The sequence below is a fragment of the Prionailurus bengalensis genome, chromosome A3 (genome assembly GCF_016509475.1).
Source record: "Prionailurus bengalensis isolate Pbe53 chromosome A3, Fcat_Pben_1.1_paternal_pri, whole genome shotgun sequence".
Taxonomy (NCBI): Eukaryota; Metazoa; Chordata; class Mammalia; order Carnivora; family Felidae; genus Prionailurus; species Prionailurus bengalensis.
The window spans coordinates 73,911,740-73,938,548 of NC_057354.1; the positions used below are offsets into that span (position 1 = coordinate 73,911,740).

The following is a 26,809-nucleotide window of genomic DNA, read 5'->3' on the forward strand; positions in this document are numbered from 1 at the left end:
GAGACAAATAAGGAACAACTGTAATGCCTTTGAATCTTAATTCTCCACCAGAGTTTTTCCTGCAAGTTCAATTGCCTGTGGAGTCCCCATCATCCCCAAACATGTCCCTTGAGTCCCTGGCCTGAGGGGCTGATAGTCCTCCTCTGTAGCTCTTCACTGCTACCACTGGTGGAAGACAGATCCACAGAGCTCACTGCTGCTAGCAGCAGGAGACTAGGGCCCTGCTCCCTTTGGCTTCATTGCTCACCATGTGGACTCTCTCAAAGTTTTTACTCCTGCCTCTAATCACAGAAGGGGAAACTTCTCTCTTCATCAGTGTTAACAATTCCCTTGAGACTCCTCCCACCTCCCAAGGGAATCTGATGCTCTCCATTTATGTCTGTGTCTGCAGGTGAGCAAAGCATTCCCAAAGCTAGACAAGAGGACATTGACTGATACAACGCAATGTCTTATTCCCACCAACCATGAATGGATGTCCAAGGTCAGGATGGATAGGAATGTAAGTTTAACTTACGTCCCAAATTCTTTTATCTTTTTTATCAGAAAGTCTTAAGAGATTCGCAGGAAAAGATAAATGCCAACAGAGTGTTCTAAGTTCCTGGGAAGGTGAATCTTCATTATGTTACTTTTCTAGGGAGCGTGTCACTGTTGATTATAGAAGGTAAATGTTTAACATGCAGATAAATGTACTGGAAAATTCACTCTCATCTTGGAAAATGCAAAGTCTAGCCCAGAAGTGATGGGCCATGGAGATACTTAGTTTGTAGGCAAAAGCATGGGAAAGGAGATGTGAACAGACTCCCGCTTAGGCAGTATGTGTTCAGATGAGCAGCAGCGTGTGGGGAAAGGAAGACTGGAAACCTGAGAGGTGGGACAGCAGGAAAGGGCACGTGAAGAAAAGTGGAATATTGGAGCTGGAAGAGGCAAACAATGACATGGCAAAATGAGACCAGGAAGGAAGAAATCAAGGTGGGAAGATGCCCCATACCTATTACATCCAGCCTACAGCTGTCTCTCCAGAGAGGCCCAGGATGGAGAAGTGGCAGTTTAAACAAGCAAGCAATATGGAATACTGTAAAGTAACGGTCCCACAAAGACAGGCAGAGGTAAGAGACTGAGTCACCCAAATATCAAAGACTCAACCATGGGAGTCCTACTCTTACCTCAGCCTCCATCCATCTCTCTGTCCTCTCCGAATCCCACAAGGCTTACGAGCGCCTAACGTACTCCACCCACGGGGCTGCCATTGCCTCCCTACCTGGAATATAGACTTGTTTTTGGCACATGCAAAGTCACACAGTGGGTTTCCAGCCTTCATAGCTGAGCAAAGGGTAGCCACTTCGCGGTGGGACTGCAATCCCAGGCCAAAAACCAGGAAGATGGCACAGACTTCCAATCAGCCCTACAGGGGAGAACCTTTCCTCAAGCTCAAACACCTCATCTGAAATATACCTCTGTCTGGTGAATATTCTTACAAGGCTGTTCAGATGACAGAGTTGATGAGGGGCCCTCACACACTTAAGCCAGCCCAATGACTACTCCCTGAGTGCCCACTATGTGTCTAACATTTTGCAGGGGCTGGGGCTACAGGCAGAAGAGACACAGTCCTCCTATTTGTTGGAGCTCGAGCTCGAGCTCACAGTCTAATGGGGAAGATGGGCATTTAAGAAGAAATTACACATGTTATGAAGTTTACCAAAGGATCCTGGGAAGTGCTCAGAAGTTGGGTGGCTGGTTCTCTGCTTTGGTTTTGTGTTGGCATCTCCTGCCCATCCAAGGAGTGGAACATAAGGCAAAACGGGTCACATTTCCCTCTGGAGACTGATGAAGGAAAGCCTAGGTCGTTCCACTAAGCATCCACTATTTGCTAAAATAGAAATCAGAGCAGTGGCTTCTGTTAAAGGGAGGACCGGAGATAAAGGACACTAGTCTTATCATACACGTGCTGGATCCATAGCCTGTAATGTCCTCATACAGGCTGACATGAATTTTCCAAAGGGGCAGCTCTGCTCAATGCCAATGCCAGTAAACACCCTGGAGAACTGGAGGCTCTGACTTCCTGCACCCTCCACCATCTACGGCAGAGCTGTGAATTCTGGAGTAAATGAAAAGGACCTCTGAGCCACAGGGCTGCTGTCACAAAATCCATGTGCTGAATGTGTCCAGGAAATAGAAGCTATTTTCAAGCCCTCATCCTACTCTAAGAAATAAGCTTGTGGATTAGAGGCAGTGGGACGTAGGCCAGTAGGGAGAAAAGAAAGTGGAGAGTGCTAAAAGTTCAGATAAATAAAAACACATAGCAATATAACTATTTGGGGGACAAAAGGCCAATCCCATGAATCTCAGCATCTTGAGAGAGTATCACTGAGTTACAGCATTACTATATAATCCCTGATATTGATTGCCCTACAACATTAAAATAAAAACTCCATTCCCTTAAATATGTAATATTTCAAAAACCAGGACTAGGGGCTCCTGGGTGCTCAGTCAGTTAAGTGTCTGATTCTTTATTTCAGCTCAGGTCATGATCTCCTAGTTTGTGGATTCAAGCCCTGTGTCAGGCTCTATGCTGACAGCTTGGAACTTGCTTGAGATCCTCTCTATCCCTCTCTCTCTCTCTGCCTCTCCCCAACTCTCTCCCTCTCTCCAAATAAATAAACATTAAAAAAAATTGAAGGGTCACCTGGGTGGCTCAGTCGGTTAAGTGTCTGAAGTCAGCTCAGGTCATGATCTCACAGTTCATGGTTTCAAGCCCCACATCAGGCTTTGTGCTCAGAGCCTAGAGCCTGGAGCCTGGTTTGGATTCTGTGTCTCCTTCTCTCTCTTCCCCGCGCCCTCCTCGCACTCTGTCTCTATCTTTCAAAAATAAATAGATGTCAAAGCAAAAAATATATATAATTTTTTTTTAATTTTTTTTTCAACGTTTATTTATTTTTGGGACAGAGAGAGACAGAGCATGAATGGGGGAGGGGCAGAGAGAGAGGGAGACACAGAATCGGAAACAGGCTCCAGGCTCTGAGCCATCAGCCCAGAGCCTAATGGGACCGCGGACCGCGAGATCGTGACCTGGCTGAAGTCGGACGCTTAACCTACTGCGCCACCCAAGCGCCCCAAAAAATATATATAATTAAAAAAAAAAGACAGGGCTATACTATGAAAGTTAAGAATCTTTTAATTTTTTTTACTGCAAGAGGTAAATTTTAGATGCTAGAAAAAATATGCTATTGGAATGCATCATTTCCTGAGAAGGCTATGGAAAGTTGAAAAAATAGAATAATACCATGTATAAGAAATGGCTCTAAATTTCTGCCTTATTGTGCATCCTTACCTAAATAACTAAGCATCAAGGTAGAGATTACCACAAAGAAGAAGAAGAAATGTCTCACATATACAGTATTGATGAGGATTACACAATATGGAAATTTCACAAGGATTCTGGATGTTGTTTACAAAAACTCCTCTGAAGAGCTAATGATAGACCTGGGAAGTTCGGTCCTGGCAATCCATCAATAAAACAAGCAGTTACCCTCCAGGTATCAAAGGCTAGGATGCCCCCCAGAGGGGTTAGTGACAGCCTGGCCTCTGAAAAAGCTACCAAAAATCAATACTGATTACTCAACAATGACATTTAGAGGACATGGAACACTAGAATGATTGTGTCAGGCCACAGTGTGCCGAAGAAGCCAAGTGCTTGCATTTCCGAATGGCAAACCCTGTTCAGCAGCAGATGTACGACAACGCAGGCCTGGCTGTGCTGAGAGCCATGGAAACTGTTTTGCAAGCTGTTGTCATTAAGCAGGTAATAACCAGCTTCAGTGGATAGTTAAGACAGGTTTCAACTCATCAGCCACCACACCCACCGTCTGAAAGCACCACAAAAAGGATAAATATGAATGCAATAAAATGAACTAGGGCAAAGTTAACAGCTTCCAAGTAAGCCATGTTGCCAGAAGACTGGGCTTTCTGGAAGCCAAGGGACAGAGGCCCAATCCCCAGGGCCCAATGAGACCCTTGCCTTGCCTTGATGCCTTAACAAGCAGTCAGATGGGATACAGAAGGCTTGCTGTATCCCTCGAGTTCAAGAAGGGAGAGGGACCTGGGTGTGAGAGGAGTCTTCCCCAGACAAATTCTGTCCTTTTCTGAGTTCTGTCACCCTCCACAGCTGGGAGCTCTGACGGTGCAGGTTTCTACACACACCACAGCCAGCCTAAACACACATCACTGGGTTGAGCACTGGTACTGACAGCATTGTGTTTAGTACCAAGCATTCTGTGGTCACCTCTTCTGCCAGGAGCTGCTTTCTCTGGGCAGATTCCACTCTCGTGCCCCCAGAAATCTACAAAGAGTAGCCGGGAGCCTGTGGGGTGTAGTGGAGAGGATAGGACTTTGCACTAGGTGGACCTGAGTTACAATCCTGGCTCTCCCACTTCTTTGTGGGTAACCTCTACCCTTTCCACAAATCTCTTGGAGCCTCAGTTTCCACAGTATAATGGGAGACTAATAACACCTCTCTTTTGTATCTGTTTTAAGAATTCAAGATCATGTAGGGGCACCTGGTGGCTCAATTAGTTGAGCTTCTGACTTCGGCTCAGGTCATGATCCCACGGGTTCATGGGTTCGAGCTCCACGTTGGACTCTGTGCTGACAGCTCAGAGACTGGACCCTGCTTCAGACTGTGTCTCCCTCTCTCTCTGCCCACCCCCCATGCTGTGTTCCTCCCTCCCTCCCTCCCTCTCCCAAAAATAAACACTTAAAAAAAATTAAAAGAATTCAAGATCAGGTAATATCCAGCAGAATGACTGACACATAGGAGTTGTCCGGTCAATAATAGCTTTTATTATTAGTTACTAATATTATCATATGAGGTTCATTACTATGGGGGAATGATAACAAGGGAAGCAGGAAGAAAATATTGACAAAAACAAGGAGATTGGCTTCTTATTAAGAAAGATTTTGGGGTATGCCTGGGTGGCTCAGTCAGATGAGCAATTGACTCTTGATCTCAGCTCAGGTCTTGATCTCAGGGTCATGAGTTTGGGCCCCCTGCTTGGCTCTGCACTGGGCAGACAGCCTAAAAGAAAGGACGGAAGAAAGGAAGAAAGAAAGGGAGGGAGGGAGGGAGGGAGGGAGGGAGGGAGGGAGGGAGGAAGGAAGGAAGGAAGGAAGGAAGGAAGGAAGGAAGGAAGGAAGGAAGGAAGGAAGGATTTTCAGACCACCCTGTAGCTTTCCTATAGAAAATGTTCACAGGCCAAAATCCTGCCTCCCTCAAAGGTATTAAAGAGCATGTAAATGTTCCTTATTCTCTTTAACTTTCCCACAGCCCTATACTGCAGTAGGCGAGTTTCATCCTGTTTTTGTGGGTAGGAGAAACTGAGGTACAAATGATCACCTAATCCTCTGAGTCAGAGGAACCTCCCAAAAATAAACCCAGGGGCAGCACAGTCTCCACTCTTTCTGGACCCGAGCTCTTCTAACAAATGATTCATATTGATAGGTATCTTTACTTAAAACAACAGTCCCACAGTAGAGTCCTGTGTTTTTGGCAACCCAGAAGCTAACCTTCAGAAGCCCCGGGCCAGTCTTCCACAGAACATGCTCTGACACCATCCTGTGTCAATCCCTCTTCTCTTGCTTCTGTCTGGTTCTCAAATAAGGGAGCAGGAAGGAACACAGACAGACTGAACTCCCACAACACACTTTCTCCCTAGGGCCTTCTGGACTCAACCAGCAGGGGCCCACCCTGTCCCACAGGGGACGGGGTCGACTCCAGGCATCTACACGCTCAGATCTTGGCTCTTGTACCTCACCCCCAGTTCTTGGGAATACACCTTCTCACCCAGCAGACTAATTCCAATGAGGATCACCAACCCTGGGTTGAGAACATGCAGAGCGTGCCTGCTTGTGTAAAGGAACCAGCTTCTTCAGAGGTGAGCCCCCACTTTGCAGGGCTCCACATTGGGTTTTATTCCCTGCTTCATTAGATTGTTTTCCTGTCTCTCCCAGAATTATGCCTCCTGCATACACACGTCTGGACTGAGGCCTTTTCTTCTGAAACTTAGTATGCTCCAAAGTTCCAAGGCAGGGATAAAGTTGAAGCCTGTGTGGCCAAATGACTGCCAGAGACCATGTCCCTCCTATTTGGTAGACAGTTTATGCTTGCACTGGAAGAACAGTGCCTGAAATTCCTTGTTCACTCAGCTGAGGAGTGTTCTGAACTTGTGCACTCAGGAGGATAGTGCAAGTGAGGCTTTTATTAATAGGCACTTAGTTTTGTACTTAGCAGAGTGACTGGAACATAATAGGGACAAAAATGCCTGTTGAATAAATGCATATTCATTGTATCGGCACTCCTATGTGTTTATTTCATGCCTTGCTACTTTTTGATTGTACTTTAAAGGATGACATACCAGCTTTTGTAAAAGTTCCTTCAGAGAAACCATTAGAATTTAGCTATGTTCAGGACATGCTCAGGTGACCAAAGGCAAGGACGAAAAATCATCTATCTCCTCAGCAATTTTTCCAGCTACAAGGACACAGAGATCTGTCAAGCATTACTCTATTTCAGAGACCATAGGCATTCCTCTGCGTGCAGTGAGAGGAAACCAAAGCAACTTCTTGTGATAAGTTCAAAAAGCCAAAGAATCTAGCAACCTAGAAAAGCCTCCCTGGGCCCGTAAGACTCTGCTGCCAGGGTCACCAAGACAATAGCAACATAACAAACATCACTAGCAAGAGCCCCTGCTGGAGAGATTGCTTTAAAACTGGGGTGCCTGGGGTGCCTGGGAGGCTCAGTTAGTTAAGTGTCTGACTTCAGCTCAGATCATGATCCCATAGCTCTTGAGTTTCAGCCCCACATCGGGCTCTGTGCTGACAGCTCAGAGCCTGGAGCCTGCTTCAGCTTCTGTGTCTCCCTCTCTTTTTTTTGCCCCTTTCCCATTCACGCTCCATCTGTCTCTCAAAAATAAACAGACATTTAAAAAAAATTTTTTTTAATACAAAACACATTTGTGCCTGGCCCCCAGCTGGTCTTCTTTCCTCTTTTGCTGGCTAATTCTACCACAGCAATTCAGAAGCTCCACATTGCAGAGCCACTCCCCCTCAGTGCACATTCCTCATGCCAATCCTCTTTGTAAATGTTTGCTTTAAATGTAATCTGCAGCTTTACTAAGATTATATCCTGAGCACACATTTTTTAGACATCCATACCTCTGTGCTGGGAGAGTGGACACTTTCCTGCTCCCTCAGTTGTGGTCTCTGCTTTATTCCTTAGGCACACCCAGGCTTTTCTGTCCTGATGGGAGCACTTCTGATTCAGAGCCCTACGGAATCCCAGAGGACAGAGATCACTCGTTACCCTTTCTATCTTCTGTGTGTCTCGCACATAGGAGGCAGTCAATAAATTCCTTAGGCACACCCAGGCTTTTCTGTCCTGATGGGAGCACTTCTGATTCAGAGCCCTACGGAATCCCAGAGGACAGAGATCACTCGTTACCCTTTCTATCTTCTGTGTGTCTCGCACATAGGAGGCAGTCAATAAATTTTTTAGCAAACCAGTCTACTTATTGCTCCCTGAACTCATGAAGCACATTTCCATCCCTGGGCCATTGCTAAAGTCCTGTCTCTTGCCAAGAATGTACTCCCTTCTCCTTTCCACTTATGCAAATCTTGACTCTCCCTCAGGACTAAAACCAAGGCCTTGTAGAGTTTACAGAATTCTGTTCTCTTGGCAATTAACATAGTATTTTTTTTTATTAGTTTGTTTCTAGTCTTACCTCCTCAATTAATCTGAGGTCCTGTATGCTCCATCTGAGCTGAAGTCACTTACCAGAACCAAAACCAGTAGACTGGTTAAGGTGAGAAAGGGGGCTCAGTACCAAAACTTTTCCTTAGGGGTGAGGTCAGGGGTCTTTCTGATTCAGACACTGGGATAATCATGGGAAAGACACCTAGGTGGAGGCAGACTCTATGTGAATGATTTAGACTCAAAAGCAGGAGCAAAGGAACAGAATAGGTAAAGAAGCAGAGGTTAGGATGTGGGCTGTCTAAAATGATGTGCTTGAATGAAGCTCATTTGCCCTGAAACTTTTAGTTCAAGTCCAGATCCTGCCCCTTCAGGCAGGATAGGTTGGCCCTTAAGGTAGTACTCCCCAACTCTGGCACAGACACTCTTGCATAGGAACTATCGAATCCCTTATTATAACATCTACCTCCACCCAGGACCTAGCAGGTTTTCCATTCGAAGGAAGGGAGGTAAAGAGGGAAGAAGAGAGACAAGCAGATTGTTAATCCCCTCCTCTCTGCCAGTTCAGAAGGCCAGAGTGAGCCCAGGTAAGTTGCCATCCTCACACCTACTCACTCACACTCAAACCCACACACCCAGTTGTTTGGTAATAATTGCCTCATCTTTCATGATTTGGAGATTGCTTTTTTTTTTAAATGATTTTTTAACATCCCTATGCCCAATGTGGGGCTTGAAATCACAGCCCCGAGATCAAGAGGTGCATACTCTACCAACTGAGCCAGCAAGGTGCCCCAAATTTGGAGATCACTTTAAGCTCCCTGGTAGGTCTTGAGTTCCTCAAACACAGGGACTTTATCTGCTATTTTTTGTATCTATCACTGAGGAACAGGCATGGTTTCAGCCTCCAAGGTAGGCATGGAGGGTCCCAACGCACCGCTCACAAGGGGCTTGGGGCAAGATTCTGCTTGCAGTAAAGCATGAATGGTTGGGACACCTCTGTGGGTTCAGCCATTGTGTCATTGTGTAGTTTACTGCAGTTCTCTCTCTCTCTCCATTCCCATCCACAACACCCAAAGCCAATATGCCAAGAGAGAAGGAGAGTTCCCCACTCCAATTAGACTTCCCCAGGCCCCTGCCTTTCAGAGGCAGCGGTTAAGTGTGCAAGTGTGCCCTGAGGGTCCTTCCCATGGCCATCAGCAGAGGAATGGGGCCTAACACCATAGGCCCATGTCTGCGGCCCTGGAACAGACTCAGGAGGAGCACCATCAGGATTTGAAATGGGTCTGCCCTGTCTCAGTCTTTACTATTTTTCCCAATGGAATCACACTGGGGAGGGGAAGGGAAAGTTACTATCATACTGCTGTTCTTACAATGGCCTCTCCCTCTAATCACAGGCAAAATCAGAAAACTAAGTGTATCCAGGGGAATTCTGAGCAGTAAAAACAAAACAAGATTAAAAAAACAAAACCCACACTCCTCACCAACAAGAGAATGAGAAATTCTGCTCCATTAGGTGAAACCTGATTTCAGATCAACGGAATGTAGATGGAGGAAAAAGCCCCTGTGACCCAAGAGTGAATTAAAGCTGCCAAGCAAAATCCAAACAGCAAAACAGACGAGGCGTGTGGTTATTTTTATGATCAATGTGAAAGAGAGGCTATGGGAGAGAGAGGGGCTGACCCAGTCACAGCTACACAGAAGCAAGCTTTCTGACTAGGCAGGCAGGCCTCAGCTCACCTTTCCTGTTCCAGGCCCTGGGTGTTATCTCTGAGCAAACAAAATCTTGTCTCTTAGCAGGTGGAGCACACCACAGGGTTGACCCAGCACTTGACCCACACAGAGCCTGCCTCTCTGGACCTGAACTACGACCCTGTGGGTAGGCAGGACAGGGACTTTTCCATCCATTATACAGATGAGAAAATAAAGTCCCAGAAAGATTTGCTCCAGGTCTTCTACTTAGAAAAATAATATAACCAGAACTTGAATTTGGCTGTTCTAACACCAAGCTTAGAACTCCTTGCAGTGTCCCACGGGCCTTGGGCCTCTGCAGGAAGGGAAGGAACTCAGCTGAGTAGTCAGTGAGGTCCCCTGGGCTTCTTTCATCCCTTTCAAACAGGAAGTGAGAGTGCAGACTCCAGTCCAGCCCCCAACCAGCCCTATTATTCCAGTTACCACCCCTCCCCCCCCCCTGCCGGGCTCAACACACTTTCAATGGGTTCAAACTGGCCCTTGAACCAAAGGCATCCAGTCAGCCACACTCTTTCATGCCAAAGCTTTCTCTGGTAAAACAAATCTATAAAGAGAGATTTTTACTGAGGAGGCCCCACCCAGCTCAGCCAAAGAGAGATAATGGGTGGGTGACAAGGCTTCCTATTTTAAGAAATCTGTCAGTACTCTATCAGCAGAGCCTGGGCCTTTGGCCAACAAGGCCCTGGAGAGAAGAGTGAGAAGTCAGGGAAGCTATTGTGAACTCTGTGTCCCCACCACGGAGGGTCTTGGGCTCAGTGTGTGTTGGGTGGAGGGGGTGTGATTCAGCCCCTCTGAGCTCATGCTAGAGCAGTGCCACTATGGCCTGGTCCTCCCCCAGAATTGCGCCTCCACCTCCACAGGACAGAGACGTCCTTCCCACAGCCTGAACCCCCCCCCCCCCCCTGCCCGCCTCCTTCCCCTGGGAAGTGGGTGCTAGGAGGCTGCCCCGCCCCTACCCAGTGTCCACAGAACAGGCCCAAACCAGTCTTCTATGTTCTCCTCAGAGAGGAAGAGGTGTCACCCCCTTCCCACAGCAGCTCTGTGCAATTTCCTCCTGGGTAAAAAAGTGACAGCAACACCTTCTTCCTGGAATACTGTATCAATTAAATGAGAAAATGTGTGTAAAGCATCATACACAGTGGGCACTCAAGTAAATCATTTGCCCCTTCCTCCCAGGAACAGTTCTGATTCTCCGGTAGCCTGGGCCCCCCAACAGGTCTTGCTCTGTATCACCAATTACAACTTCCCCTAAACCCCAAAGACACTACTCTCCACCCCAGCTGCATATTCCCATGTCCTCCAGGCCCATCTGTGGCCCACAGTTCTGGATATTTTCCTTACCAAGCATGTATAGCATTTGCCTATACAAAGGGAAGGTTCACAAAGCATTCAGGCAGTGGGTGGGAGCAAACACAGCCCCTGGGCGCGGTCCCTCTCCTTTGACCATCACAGCATCCACCCAGTGCTATCAACAGCATGCACGAGGTACTCATTTTGCAGGGTACTAACCCTTATTGCCATTTCCAGATACAGTATACTTCTTTTTATGGGATGTTTTTCAAAGTCTTACTCTGCAGATTTCTGATGTTAATGCATGCTATCTTCCTTTGAGAATTTTCTTTGGCTCAGCCCCTCCCACCCTACATCCCAAGACTGAAGCAACCTCAGGAGCTGAAGCCAAATTGCCATGCCTAGCAATTATGAGTGTGGACACCCTCTCTTCCCAGACCTTTTCAACTCAACAGTAAGGAGGTCAGTGGCAAGCTGGGGGCCCTAGCAGACCTGGTGGGGCAGCCAAAGGACAGAGCGTCAGCAGCTTCCAGAGAATCAACCAAGACATTTCAGGTTAAAATCTCTGCACCAGCCCCGGGCCAGTGCAGCATAATGGGGAGTGACTACAGGAAGCAGTGTAAAAATCAATACTGAATGGACAGCTGACACAGCACCTATGAAAACAGACAACCATCGGGTCCTCTCCTCCAAGGATCTGGTGGCCACCACCAGCTGCAGCACAAGCAAGCAAACTTTCTAAATCAAAATAGTATCCTGGGTCTGAGAAATAATACAAGACAAATCACCAGAGCTCAGGGGGAGGTTTTAACAAAGTCCTGACACACCTGAGCAAAGAGTATCTAAAATAAGACCAATCCCCTGAAGGGCTGTCAACCATCATCACCATAATGGCCACTACTACCTAATGATGGGGGCAAGGAGATGGCAGCCAGGAGGTGGCTGGCTGAGGGGCCTCATCACCCTCATCATCCAACACTGGCTCACCTTCCCCAGGGACACAGCTCCTACTCTGGGCCTGCCTGTGGTTGATGAAGTGAATAAGGAGACTAGATTTGTTTGGAGATCACAAAGCAAGCTAAAATAGAGGCGGAAGCACAAATTCCTGGCAGACAAGGCCTGCTACCAAGTGTTGGAGATTCACACTGAGTCCACTAGGAAACAGGAAGTAGTGGGGTGGCCCCATGCAAGGTGTTCACTTATGTCTGCTCCCCTACAAGCACCTTCCTTCCCTGGGACCTTGAGTAGGAACATATTTTTAAAGTACCCAGGGACACCATGTCTCTGGGAGGACCCTGTCACACATTTTTCCTTTTGTCTTTCAGCAAGGGCACTCTTTTCTCCTTATTTAGTGATACTATGCAGATAATGCTCTTCAGGACCAGGGCTGGTTTTGTCAGATAATCCAAACACCTACTGGGTGCCCACCAACACATCCTATTAAAAACTGAACACTTTGGGGCACCGGGGTGGCTCAGTTGGTTAAGTGTCTGACTTCTGCTCAGGTCTTGATCTCACAGTTAGTGGGTTCAAGCCCCGCATCGGGCCCTGTGCTGACAGCTCAGAGCCTGGAACCTGCTTCCCATTCTGTGTCTCCCTCTCCGCGCCTCTCCCACTCACACTCTGTCTCTCAAACACAAATGTAAACACTAAAAAAAAATTTTTTTAATGAATGCTTTATTAAGTAAAGAAAGGAACAAAAAAGCATATCACACACCCAGAGACTATGGGTCCGGGACATGGGGGCTGTGTATGGTTTATCTAGGAGCAACTCAGGATGGTTCCCCTTCAGGACAGGCAAGGAACCTTAAACTGCCCAACCATGTGGGAGCCCTTCTACCCCTAGGCTTCTTGGTCTCAGAGGACATCCCAGTATTTAGTAACCCAAGCCAGGCATCTGTGCCTTTCTCTGCTGGAGCCCGGCCTCCTGCTTTCCCAGCCAGCAGAGGTCCTGCTGCAAGTGAAAATCCCAGCCTGATGAATGCAGCTTGCTGACAGTGGCCTGCCCGAGCTGTATCTGGCACACCTGCCTCTCTTCCCCTTTTTCCACCTCAAAGAGTGGGAAAGGGTTTCTTTTCTGTTGAGCCCACAGCTGATGAGCTGCAAGGCGCCACCTGACATGAACTCCCTGGTGGCGGTCCTGTGTGGTTGCCATGGCACCCTGAGGGCCACTCAGCTCCCGGAGCAGACCCAGCCTGCGACTCCACAGGCAAAAAAGGCAGAAGGTCACTAAGATGAGTGAATGAGCAGGGGCAATGAAATCTCATTTCAGCCAATATACTTCTCATCAACCCAAACAAGCATTCGACTTCCTTTTATACTGTCAAACTTAGAGAGCAGAGGTTTAAAATAAAACCTTAAAGGACAGGTAAATGAAGGATATACAAAGAAGCCGGCCAATCCATCAGGCAAAATATAAGCCTCTGGCACAGGGCAGGGGCTAGATAAATATCTGTTAAATGAAGAAGGCAATAAAAGCAACTCAAATGTGATTTAGGCCTCTTAAGGAATATTTTCTGAAAAGGCACAGTCAGCATTAATAATTAGCATATTAGGTGTATCATTTTCTGCCCTCCAAAATGCTTTCATGCTTTATCACTTCTGATCTTTGCAATAACAAAAGGTACTAGAGCTGGGCTGAGACATCATTTCCATTTTGCAGCTGAGAAAACTAAGACACAGAGAAGTGGCCTGACCAAGTGACTCAGCACATTGGTGGAGGCCATGGGAGGAGAACTCAGAGCCCTGGCTGCTGACCGCCCCTCTCCCACCTCCTCTAATGGCTCAGCCACAGGCTCTCCTCCTCCCCCTTCCCTGGGCAGTGGACATCTGAGAGGGGGCAGGGGACTCAAGTCCTGTCCATGCCTCGGCTCACCGGGGCCCAAGAATGATGAAATATTTATTTGGTGATAAGACCTTGCCTTTCAGATCAAATGGCCGCTCGGGCCTGGATTACCTTACAATAAGGTAGACCCAATGTCAGTGTCTGCAGCCTACTGGCCTGAGTGGCTGAAGGGTCCCTCACTCCAGCTTGCACGTGAGCCATGGCCAACAGCTCCCCACCCCAACCCCTAGGGCAGGGAAGCAGAAGGACCAGGAGGAGAATCTAGAGACACAGAGCATAGACTAAGCGCCCCTCATCCCCAACCACAACCCCTTCCCTGGATCATCTGGCTTCTGGCCCTTCTGCTTCCCTTTCCTCCCTCAGTGATGTCACCAGGGAGCCAGCCTCCTCTTCTTTCCTCAGAAGAAGGAGGAAACCCAGAGGATCTCTCCCCTCAGGGCTGCCCGTTGATCAAAAGACAACGTTCCTACTACTGGGAACCATTCAGGATAAAATGCACAAACGTGGGGAAACTACAAAGGCTGTAGAAAGTGGACAGATTGCCCACAGACACTGTCCCAGTGACTTCCTTCCTAGTTGGCGTTTTAGAGCCCCTGTCACCTCGAGCTCCACGTGATAGGCTTAGCACACTTCCCCTCTCCTCAGCCCAGCCCGAGCTCTCAGGCGTGAGAAAACACTGTATGCACCAGCCTCTGGTGTTCTCCAGAGCCCCCAGCTCAGACTTGCTTTAGTGTTGAGGATTAAATGAGGTAACACATAAGAAGCTATCTGAAATGTTTTAAAATATATATGCCAAATGGTAATAAGGTTTGTTGTCATGTTTTTCTCCTTTTGACTCACCGCCATGTGCTCCCAGCCCCAGGAAGCTGACCTCTGAGAAAGTCATCCTTCTGGGCACCCTCGCTGATGGTCTCCGGTTTGAACAACGGGAGACATCCAGCAGGAAAAGTGGTTCAGGGACCAAAATTCCCTTCTCCCCTTTGCCCTTTAGCCTCAGGGAGGTAATGGCTCCCAGGTGATGGAAGTCTCTGGGCACCTCCCTATTTGTTTCCTTAACCCTGCTTGCATCTCTGTTAATCTCTTAATTAAAGTTTTTCATTTGAGCCACCTGGGATAAATTGTTTTCCAATTTATCCTGATAATTGATAATCCTGATAAATCAGGCCCGTGACTGATAAACTCAGACACATCCACATCTGTGTCCAGTCATTTCAAAGGGCCACCCTTGTGTTCCTCCATCACTGGGAGCAGAGAAACCACAGTGTCCATTGATGGTTAAGCTGTCTCCAAGACAGAGCTTCCAAATTCCCAGCAAGGCGACCTTGCCCTTCCTTCCTCCTCCTGTCGTTCTAGCAGCACATTCTTATACAGCAGCTCGGCGTGGGCTGCCAGCAGTGTGACATCAGGATGGAAGAATACAGAGGCCTAAGAGGTTCTGCATTTTCTGGAATCTAATGATTCTGCTGATCCTCTGGTGTTTGGCAATAGCTCTTTCAATGTCGAGATGCTTAAATCACTTCTTTGTTCTTTCTGCTGTGTAACTAGGGCACCACTAGGAGTCTGGAGGAATTGTTGTTTGAGGTAGGTATTTTGGGGGTGGACAGGATGGTTTTTCCCCTTGTTTTGGAGGACTTAAACCATGCACTTGAAGAAAGTCAAATTTGTTTGGGATTTTCTCCTGCAGTAGGTTCACAGCTGATCCCTTCTTCTGTCCCTTAGTCTCTAACATTACTTCCCCCTCTCCCTCAGGGTGGGTGTCTACTTTGCGAAACACAAGTCCTGCCTTCTTCTTTTGCGTTTATCTCACTCTAACTCCCAAGTAGCTGTAAGCTTCACTGCCAAGTGTCTTCCATTACACATTTATTTATTAAAGGCCTGCCACATGCCAGGTGAGATTAGGGAAACGGGGGAATGATAGTGACCAAAGACAGGAGGTCCAGGACCTCACAGTCTAGCATAAGGCAAGGCTAGAAAAGACTCAGGGAATTCAAAGAAAACCCGGAAAGGGGAAGCAATTGAGGATGGCGGCTCCCCCTAGGCTGTGCCTCCTGACCATGAGTGTTCTAGGGCAGGGATCGGGTTCACAGCTAGCCTATTTTCCACACCTCAGAGAACATGTGCTTCATCAATAAGTAACCACACCTGAGTTACTATGCAAATAAGCTCAGCTCTACTCTCTCAACAGCCAGGTTCACTTTTCCACTAGCCTTTTCTCTCCAGCTCCCAGACTCTGTGCTATCTTGACTCTGTGGCACTCATTTATCATGGCCTGTCATTACCGAATGAGACACCAAGCATGAAAAGACAGTTTGAAGGGTCTTATCTGGTCTCCCTCAGCCTGAGTTTGTTTGGAGGGCCAGTGTTTATCCTGGCCCAATCTCCTGCTTTTGCCAGAGAAACTACCAGCAGTGATAGCTAAATCCATTTAGATTAGGAAAAGGCAGAGAGGAAGGAAAAGCCAGCAGAATGAACCCAGCGGGGGAAACCAATTTTGCTGCAGTGAACTAACTGCTTTGCGCATTTCAAATGCAGCTCAATGCTAGTCCTGGTTCACCTTCACTCACCTCACAGCCACAGGAGAAGTTCAGCTGCTAGGAACTTTGATTTCAATTCAGACTGATTTCCAAAATGTCCTGGGGATTCTAAACCTTCACTCCCCCAAACACTTCAGGGTAGGCCATAATGAATCCTACATCTTGCATTTATCTGAGAGAGGAGGTTCCAGTAGTCTATGTGAGGGAGATGGGAAGCAAAGACTAAATAGGAAATCTGCCATCCCTTTTTGTTCCCATTTCCTTTCGTGAAAACCCTTCGAATCAAAAAGTCATTGGATGTGGGAGTTAGGAGAGATGTTGGGGATCGCTCAGGCCAATGGCCCCTCCTCATTTTAGAGAGCTAATGGAGAACACAGGCCGTGATCAAAATCCCAAAGCCGGTGGCTGAGCTAACCCCGGCTCCAGGCCAGCCTTCTGCTGGCTGCACAACTGCCCTGGGAATTCGTGCGCAAGGCACGGGCAGAGGGAGCCATGGGCCCACTCACGGAATAATGAAGAAACTCTGAAGAGGAAGAAATCAGCTGACTTTTAGTTCGCCATCCAGGCTGGCTGTCACGAGGCTAAAATTGGAAGCAGGTGAATCTGCCTGATGAGAGCTGAAGGAGGAAAGTGAGGAAGAGGGAGGGCGGGGGGCAACGAATATACTTCAGAACAAACAGAATCTGTGACTGCATTTACTCCGTGTTCTAGGGTGGCCGCGGTTGGCTCGGAATGAGGTAAGGGCAATATGTCCCTGCAACAGGGAAAACGCTTCTTGTATAAACAAAGGTCAAGGCAAGTCTCAGATGTGAGTAGACAGGGGAAGCCGCTTGTGGTGATTGCAGAGATACGCCCCCAGATTTCCCTTCCAGAAGGAAGAATTTGTTCCCCCACATGTGAAGCGCTGCTAGAAGACTCCTGGCTGTCAGACCTCTTTGAGAGTGCCTGGGCCAAAGGAAGCTGCCCTGCCCAAGGTCCTGCCTTCTGGTGGCAGCCCCCAGCCAGGGACCCAACCACAGGAGTGTGAAGACCTGACCCTCTAGCCCCATCTGGGTACACCTTCCCAGCTTCAGAGGTTTCCTGGCAAGCTGAATTCTTTGTCGGGATTGCTTCAGGGCTTAACTTCTCCCCTGCCCATACTTTCTCCTCGTGCCTTCCACACTGTTGATATCAAAAACACTCCCTAGTGAACAGCAGCCTGCACATAGATCCCCATCTCAGTCAGCTTCGGGGAGAACCCATATTGCAACACTGCTCATTAAATCAATATACAGAAGGCACAGTGAAAACCCTCCATCCACTGAATCTGATCAATAACCCATCTCTATGGAAGAACATTGCCCAAGTCCTGATTTAGAGAATGAAGTTAAGGCTCTGTAGGTTACAGGCTGTCACCTCACTGCTGACTGCAATGTGTGTATGGAGCCATTCAAGTGCCAGAGCAGTGAGACTGACAAGGCTATTCCTTCCCTTGTATGACCACACCCTATATGAGCCAGTCAGCCAGAAACAAGTCCAGGCAATTCTTAAAGACTTTTAAAGAAGATTCCAGAACCACCTCTGGCACCCTTTGTAAAGCTAATAAGCCTTAACTATCAGAAATGTTCCCCTGAAATAAATTTAAATTCCTCACACCCATATTAATTTCTTTTTGTTACCTTAGGCAGAGGTAGAAAACACTTAGAAGCTTCTTTGTTTAGTGACCCTTTGGGATTCATCTCCAATCTTTTCTTCAAGGTGAATGACCCCATTCCCACTAGCTTTCCCACCAAAGATTCTGCTTTCAATCCTATTATCTCTATGGCTTTCTGTGAAAGCCACAAAAAACCCTCTTTCAAACCTTCATTTGAATGTTCGTCAATTTAGGGGCAATGCCAATTTCTCATCTATTAGAGTTAATTTGATCATCCTCTGTGAAATATGGCACTCAGTACTTAACAATTCACCATCGATAAGCAAGGGCACTTTCCTTAGATTTCCACTCTTCGAAGCAGACATTCCCACAGCCTGGAGATCCTAACAGAGCTTCTCACTGAAGAAGTAGGAAGACATCAAGAGATGAGAAGAAAAACGTTAAACCTGAGGCCCCATAGTTCCTAAGAACCAAGAAACCACTGTGCCCCAGAGAACAGGAGGGAAGAGAGACTCTGCAGAACTTAGCCAGAGGCAGACATCTCATGTTTGACAGTAATGAACCTCTGCCTGTGAGAGAAATCTAAGCACATTAGTTACTTCCTTCTTACCAAAACTCCGTGAGATATTTAGATTTCTGAGCTATGAATTGAAAGCGAAATAAGCCCTTTTTTGTTTCCCTGTGCTCACTTCAGGATGCTTTCCAGATTTGCATGGTAAACAACAATTTATAAAGGAGTGCATTCGCTTATTTTGCTGTATCTCTGATCCTCTTTGCCAGAGCACAACCCAGTAATTATTATGTTTTAACTATGGATTGGTAGTTTTTATACTCTTTAGGAAAACTCAAACCAGTGATTTTCAACCATTTGGCAAGACCTGTAGACATTTCAGTCAGTCATGTCTTTTTGCGGGTGAGCAGGAAACTCTACCGACATCTAGTGGATAGAGGCCAGAATGCTGCTAACCATTCTAGAGAGCCCAGGATAGCCTCATACAACAAAGAATTATTTGGCCCAAAATGATGATAGTGCTGAGGTTGAGAAAAACTCTGACTCACAAATAATTCTGTGTCCTCCTAAATTTACTTACCTTTTCATGAAGTTTGATGCATTGTTTCTCCTCCTCTGGCCTGGAGAAATTACAAGCTGCTTGACCAACAAGGTCACAGTCTTTCTGTTTTATTCTTTTTTTTCCTTGATGAAGGCAGAGCTAAGGAACAAAGACAAGTAAAACCCCAAATATAAGGTGAAAACAGCTTGATCTTGGCTCATGGACTACCTTCGAAAGCTATGTGTTGTGTGGGTACCTTTGAACAAGCAGACCAAGTCAGAAAATAACAAGGAATTATCACAAAAACCATAAGATACCTAGGAAAAAACGTAACCAAAGAGGTAAAAGATATGTACTCTGAAAACTATGAAACACTACTGAAAGAAATGGAAAATGACACAAAGAAATGGAAAAACAGGGGCACCTGGGTGGCTCAGTCAGTTAAGTGTTCGACTTCAGCTCAGGTCATGATCTTGTGGTCCGTGAGTTGGAGCCCTGTGTTGGGCTCTGTGCTGACAGTGCGGAGCCTGGAGCCTGCTTCAGATTCTGTGTCTCCCATTCCCATTCTCTCTGCACAACCCCCCCCCCCCCCCCCGCCTAGCACTCTGCACTCTGTCTCTCTCTTAAAAATTAACATTAAAAAAATGTTTTTAAAGAAATGGGAAAACATTCCATGCTTAAGGCTCAGAAGAAATGTGTATACATATATGTGTGTGTGCATGCACACACACACACACATACAATGGAATATTATTCAGCCATCCAAAAGAATGAAATCTTGCCATTTGCAACAATGTGGATGGAGCTAAAGTGTATTATGTTAAATGAAATAAGTCAGAGAAAGACAAGTACCATATGATTTCACTCATATATGGAATTTAAGAAACAAAACAAATGAACATGGTTGGGGGGGAAGAGAGAGTAAAACCAAGAAACAGACTCTTAACTATAGAGAACAAACTGATGGTTACCAGAGTGGACGTGGATGGGGGGATGGGTTAAATATATGATAAGTATTAAGGAGGGCACTTGTGATGAGCACCAGGTGTTGTATAGAATCACTAAATTCTATATTTGAAACTAATATTACACTGTATGTTAACTAACTGGAATTTAAATAGAAACTTAATTAGAAAAATAACAAGGACTTCCCAGAATTACTTCCTAGATCAAGGTCTTATTCTGAGGCACAAAGAGATGCCTCTTGCTCTTAACTGTTTAATAATCTCATCTTCCCACTTTGAATCAAGGATTGAATACTATGTAAGCAGAATAATCAGGTACCCTCTTCACTTGATTTTGAAACCATCCCAATGATTTTGAGAAAACAGACTTCCACAATATGGCTGTAAATTGACCAGCCCGGGCTGTTTCTGTGTATACATTTCTTACTTTTCTGAAGAATAGATTGAACATGTTAAAAATTTTTGAAGGTAAAATTATGATATAGGCAACAGCTTTGCAGGCAGCCTATGCTACAACCTAGAGTAGCACAAACAGAAAAGTCAGCCAAGTCATGAGGGCCCAGTCAAACATATAACAGTGTGGGATCACTGCACAATGGGCAGGATCCTATTACAATATGGCCTTTGAAATGTCTTGAAAAGAAATCCTATGTCTAGAAAACAAAGCCCTTATTTCCAGGCCCCAACTCACCCCACCCATCCCACCCTAATCCCTGCTTCAACTGAATGAAAAAAGGTCAAAAACAGAAGAGGTGCTAGGATTTTATAACATTTTAATACAGAGTAACTTTTTTTTTCTTTAAAGGGCCATCTTCTAGGGGTGCCTGGGTGGTTCAGTCAGTTAAGTGTCCTACTTTGGCTCAGGTAATGATCACAGTTAATGGGTTCAAGCCCCACATCAAACTCTGTGCTCACAGCTCAGAGCCTACAGCCTGCTTCAGATCTGTGTCTCCTCTCTCTGCCCTCCCCTGCTCTCACTCTGTCTCTCTCTCTCTCTCTCTGCTCTCTCTCAAGAATAAACATTATAAATAAATAAATAAATAAATAAATAAATAAATAAATAAATAAACTTAAAAAAAATAATAAAGGGCCATCTTCTTCAGAATGCAAATCCCCCCCAGAATGGTTTTCAAGGAGGATTCTGGGAAGGGTAAAAAGCACCAGGAATCTATCTTTCCACCTAATCAACAATTGCTCTGGCAGAATCTGTCTGACAGTCTAACTCTTTGGGGACTCTAGAATCTACTGAAGGCTTATAACTTCCAGGGGAAGACTTTAACAGTAAATTGGTTACTCTGAGTCAATTTCAGTTATAGTACAGTAGCAACTAGCCCTCTCACATCCCCAGTCCCAAAGCAGGCAGCTGTGCACCTTTTCCTGGAGCAGTGTGCACAGATTGCAGAATCCAGGTGGGTAAAAACGGATATATCTTCCAAATATAGGGTATCTGTTCTCTGATTACTGATTGCTGCTTCTGATCTCAGAGATGCCAACAAAGAGGAAGTTGGCCATTGTTGTTGCACTTCCCTCCATGGTTGCAAGCTTCTCCCCCTTCCAGCTGAAGTAACTTCCAGAGGATTGAAAGGGTCAGTATTCTCTTTTTTCCTCCCTCCATTTTCCTCATTTTCCCTTTTTGGGAAGCAGACATGAAAGAGTAGGATGTTCAAAAGCAACTCCATATACAGGGAAAATTAGAAAGTCATCATGCACACCCAGGGAAAGGTGCAGGCTCAGAAGAGACTTGAGAAGATATTAAGTTTACACCTCAGGCAGGTTCTTGGCACAGAGACAGCGTACAACAATCAAAAACCCCAAAACAATAAACAAAAACTATAAAGCCTTAGGGAAGGGAGAGAATCTGATATCCAGAGTTACCACATTATTAGATTCAAATGTCCAGTTTTCAACAACAACAAAAAATCACAAAGCATATTTTAAAAAAAAAGCAAAGTATCGTCCATTTAAAGGAAGAAACAAATCGACAGAAACTGTCCCTGAAAAGAACTGATAGCAGATCTACTAGACAAGGACTTTAATACCACTGTCTTAAAGATATTCAAAGAACTAAAGAAAGATTTGAAGAAAGTAAAGAAAATGATGCCTGAACAAAATGGAAATATCAATGAAGAGATAGAAAAACTAGGGGCGCCTGGGTGGCGCAGTCGGTTAGGCGTCCGACTTCAGCCAGGTCACGATCTCGCGGTCCGTGAGTTCGAGCCCCGCGTCGGGCTCTGGGCTGATGGCTCGGAGCCTGGAGCCTGTTTCCGATTCTGTGTCTCCCTCTCTCTCTGCCCCTCCCCCGTTCATGCTCTGTCTCTCTCTGTCCCAAAAATAAATAAACGTTGAAAAAAAAAATTTTTTTTTAAAAAAAAAAAAGAAAAACTAAAAAGAGGAGCACCTGGGTGGCTCAATTGGTTAAGCATCTGACTTTTGATTTCAGCTCAGGTCATGTTCACAGTTATGTTATCTAGCCCCATGTCAGGCTCTTTGCTGGGCGTGAAACCTGCTTAAGATTCTCCCTCTCTCTCTGCCCCTCTCCCCAACTCCTGCTCACTCTTGCTCTCTCAGCAGAAGAAAGAACCAACAAACTTGAAGATGGGAAAACAGAAATTATTAAGTCTGAGGAACAGAAAGGAAAAAAAAATAAAAGTGACCAGAATGTGAGGGACCTGTGGAATACCGTTAAAGTGGAACAACATATGCATCATGTGAGTCCCAGAAGAAGAGATAAAGAAGCCAAGAGAATATGTGAAGAATTAATGGCTGAAAACTTCCTAAATTTGTTGAAAGACATGAAATAAATATCTAAGAAGACCAATGAACTCCAAGTAAGATGAACTCAAAGAGACCCACACTAAAACATATTATTATTAAATTTCAAAAAACAAAACCAAAGAGAGAATCTTGAAAGCCACAAGAGAAAAAGGACTTGTCATATACCAGGGGTCTTCAATAAGATTATCAGCAAATTTTTCATCAGAAAATTTGGAGACCAGAAGGCAGTGCTATTCAAAGTGCTAAAAGAAAAAAACTGTCAACCAAGATTCTATATCCAACAAAATTAACCTTCAAGAATGAGGGAGAAATTAAGACTTTCCCAGATAGGGGTGCCTGGGTGGCTCAGTTGAATGTCCAACTTTGGCTCAGGTCATGGTCTCACAGTTCATAAGTTTGAACCCCACATTGGGCTCCACGCTGTAAGCCCAGAGCCCACTTTGAATCTTCTGTCTCCCTCTCTCTTTGCCCCTCTCCCACTCACACTCTCTATCAAAAATAAAAATAAACATTAAAGAAAAAAAGAGTTCCCCAGGTAAACAAAAGCTGAGGGAGTTCATTACCACTAGGCCTACCCTGAAAGAAATGCTCAAGGGAGTACTGCAAGATAAAATAAAAGAACACTAGTCAGTAACTTGAAGGCTTATGACAAAATAAAGATCTCAATAAAGGTAAATACATAGGCAATTATAAGAGTTATTATTACTGTAACAATGGTTTGTAACTCTACCTTTTGTTATCCACATGAATTAAGAGAATAATACATTTTCTAAAAATTATTAGTCTAAAAGCTAACATTATTGTAACTTTGGTTGTAACTCTAATTTTGTTTTCTGATTAATGCATTTACACGAATTAGTTTATGGTTTGTGGCACACAATGTTCAAAGATGTAATTTTGTGACATCAACTATGTGGGAAGGGGACAGAGCTGTTACAGGAGCAGGGTTTGTTTGTTTGTTTGTTTTAATTTAGTAAAATACACATAACAAAATTTACCATCTTAACCATCTTTATGTGTCCAATTCATTGGTGCTAAATACATTCATAATGTGCTCCCATTACCACCATCCATCCCCCTAACTCTTTCATCCTGTAAAACTGAAACTCTATACCCATTAAACAATAAATCCCTGTTCTCCCCTCCCCTTGACTCCTGGAAACTACCATCACACTTTCTTTTTTTATTATTTTTGACTACTCTAAGTACCTCCTACAAATGGAATCATACAGTATTTGTCTTTTTGTGACTGTGATGTTATGTTCAGGAACTGATCAGTTTAAGTCCTCACCCCAGAGAAGCTGGGCAAAAATAAAATAGCATACAGCCTTTACAAGCAGACAGTTTGTTCTCTGGACTGGTCAAGGCTTGCAATTCAAAACCCATGATTGTTAACCCATAAATGCTTAGATCTTTAAGCAAGTTGGCAGAGATCTTTGAAAATTCTATCCCATTGGTGGGCGCTGTTTCCAAAATGTACATTCTCAGGTTGATTCTGTACTTTCAACCTGTGTGAGCGTGTGTGTGGTGAGGAAATGGATGAGGGTTTGTTAGTAGACATGTTGATCTGTGTATAACCAAAGAGTTTAAGGCTGATATATACTTCTTGTTAAGCACAAATTCAACTTAAGCTGGCTCTGTATGATCTGATGCAAGAACACAAGGTAACAGAATATAATTCCTTAGATGAAAAAGGCAGAGGCTCCTCAGTGGCCTTAACACATCAACACATGTGGGAGCTTGATGGTAGAGTATTAACTCAATGGAGGACCGAAAACATTTGGTGGTAATTATTCCCATGGGCAGTTTGAAAATACAACATGATAATGGCAGCCTCGCAGCCACAATGGAATTTATACTAAAGAGCCAACTAAATAGAAACAGGGATCAATTTAGGAAAATCTTCAAAATGTATCTTAATAGCCTCTTTTTTAAAAACAGTAATACTGCCTTTTTTGTTTTTGTTTTTTACCATCCTATGGCAATGCAATTGAGGGAGGATACTGACAGATTCATTATTTAGCATGGGAGAAAAGGGCATCAAAATTACTTAAGGAGTATGTGTCTTTTCCTCCTTTTACATACAAATTACATCTGTGCTACTTTCCAAGTTCCTCTGCATTAGAAATTAAAATGGCCTCTATTCTAGACCAGCAATACATATAATAGCTCTAAGGTTAAAGAATCCTGCCTTCTATAACCAGGGCATCAGTACATTAGGCATTCTGCAGCAGCTTTTCCTCAATAAGGAAACATGGTAGCTCTTTACTTCCTTTATCTACTCAAAAAGCTTCATTTAAAATTAATGGAAACAAGAAATTCAATCTGGCCTCCTGAGTTTAGGAAAGAGGTTTCAAACTGGGGGCCTACAGGTAAAGTTTGGTCTGTAGATGTGTTTTGTTTGGCCTACATAGTACCCTGAAAATCAGGACTGCTCACATCAAATCTACATTGCCAATTTCTGATAGGGTAATTCTGAGTCCATAATCCTGCATGACAAAAATTAGCTGGAATTTACCATAATCCCTTTCAAAAAGTCACCAGATCTTTCTATGCTTAGTTGTGAAATGCCTTACTAATATATAGTAGTACCCGGCTTCTATAGATACTTGAGTGACCTTCAGTCTGGAGTCTAAAACATCGAGGAGAGATTGACACAGATTCCAAGACCTGTAGGGTACCTGTAGATAATTGACCTTACAAAAAAAGCAAGAAGAAATTGCTACATAAATAATAGTACCTTTATTAGTTATCTAATTTTTTTTTCAAGAACTCAACAAATTGTAACTACTAGCAAATTGACAACTTTATATGTTCAGTAGTGCTACTCTAGTTCAACTTTGTTAAAATGCTATTTTTCCCCATGAAACTAATATTACACTATATTTTAACTAACTGGAATTTTTAAAACATGCTGTCTTCTTCCAAGAAGGAATGGAAGAAATTTCTATGAAATAGAGAAAGTTCAAGAAAATAACCAATGAGGCTGTTACTTTGATTTTTAACTCATGCTTTAGCAGTCTAACAAAATTGAAGGCTACTAAAAAGTAATATTTTCATCTGTCAAGATTAAAAAAGTGATTAGATACAGTGATTATTTCTTAACTAATCCAGGATTTAGAAAAAGTCCTAAATGTTAAGAAAACTTTTCATTAAATTTTTGTAATAATGGAAATTCATTTTGATAAATGCTTAACCACAATAATTAAACAGAAATGCAAATACATGTTAGCACAATGAAATATTTCTGACGCTGGAAGAAACGTTTTCCTCTCTTTCATTGGTATGGCAGAAAGAACACCTAACTTGAAGTCAAAGATTAGTTTATCGAGACCCTTGCTATGTGATCTTCAGCATATCGCTTTGCCTTCTGGTCCCTTTCCTTTGCCTATAAAAATGGGGATCATAATCTCTATTTCATAAAATTGTTGTAAGGATTTTAATGAGAATATATATCAATAGTTATCACAGTGTCTGGCACAGAGAGCACTTAAAACATTTGTGTTCCTCTTCTCTTCCACAGGAGGTCTACACACCACCACTGGGGCTGCCACCACGTCTCTAGTGATCCCTGAGAAGTTCCAGCACATTTTGCAAGTGCCCAACACCAATATCAATGGGTGGTGGAAAGTAACCTTTGCCATCACTGCAATTAAGGGTGTGGGGCAAAGATATGCTCATGTGGTGAGGAAGAAAGCAGACAATGATCTCACCAAGAGGACAGGAGAGCTCACTGAGGATGAGGTGGAATGTGTAGTCCCTATTATGCAGAATCCACGCCAGTGTAAGTTCCCAGACTGGTTTTTGAATAGACAAAAAGACGTGAAGGATGGAAAATACAGCCAGGTCCTGGCCGATGGTCTGGACAACAAACTTTGTGAAGACCTGGAACAACTGAAGATTTGGGCCCACAGAAGGCTGGCACCACTTCTGGGGACTTCATGTCCAAGGCCAGCACACCAAGACCACAGACCGCCGTGGCCGCGCCATGGGTGTGTCCAAGAAGAAATAAATCTGTAGGCCTTGTCTGTTGTTTATATGCCTATAAAAAATTTTCTGTTCTTTTCATACATGGGAGGCGAATGCGTTCCCCATATAAAAAATGAAAAAGCCATGCGGGATGAATAGGCAAAGCACTGAGGATTTTTAGGGCAGTGAAACTATTCTGATACTTGTCATTATAAATTTGTCCAAACCCATAGAACGTACACCAAGAGTGCAACCT

At 44.7% G+C, this 26,809-nt stretch overlaps 1 protein-coding gene across 1 annotated transcript; it reads left to right on the forward strand.

Annotated features, from left to right (window-relative positions):
• The first annotated feature begins 3,703 nt into the window (after nt 1-3,703).
• On the forward strand, nt 3,704-26,611 carry LOC122467075 (40S ribosomal protein S18-like). Its single transcript, XM_043553321.1, is given in 4 exon segments — nt 3,704-3,799; nt 5,709-5,927; nt 26,047-26,499; nt 26,501-26,611. Coding segments are annotated over 4 exon segments (864 nt in total). The 3' UTR covers nt 26,597-26,611.
• Nucleotides 26,612-26,809: the final 198 nt, after the last annotated feature.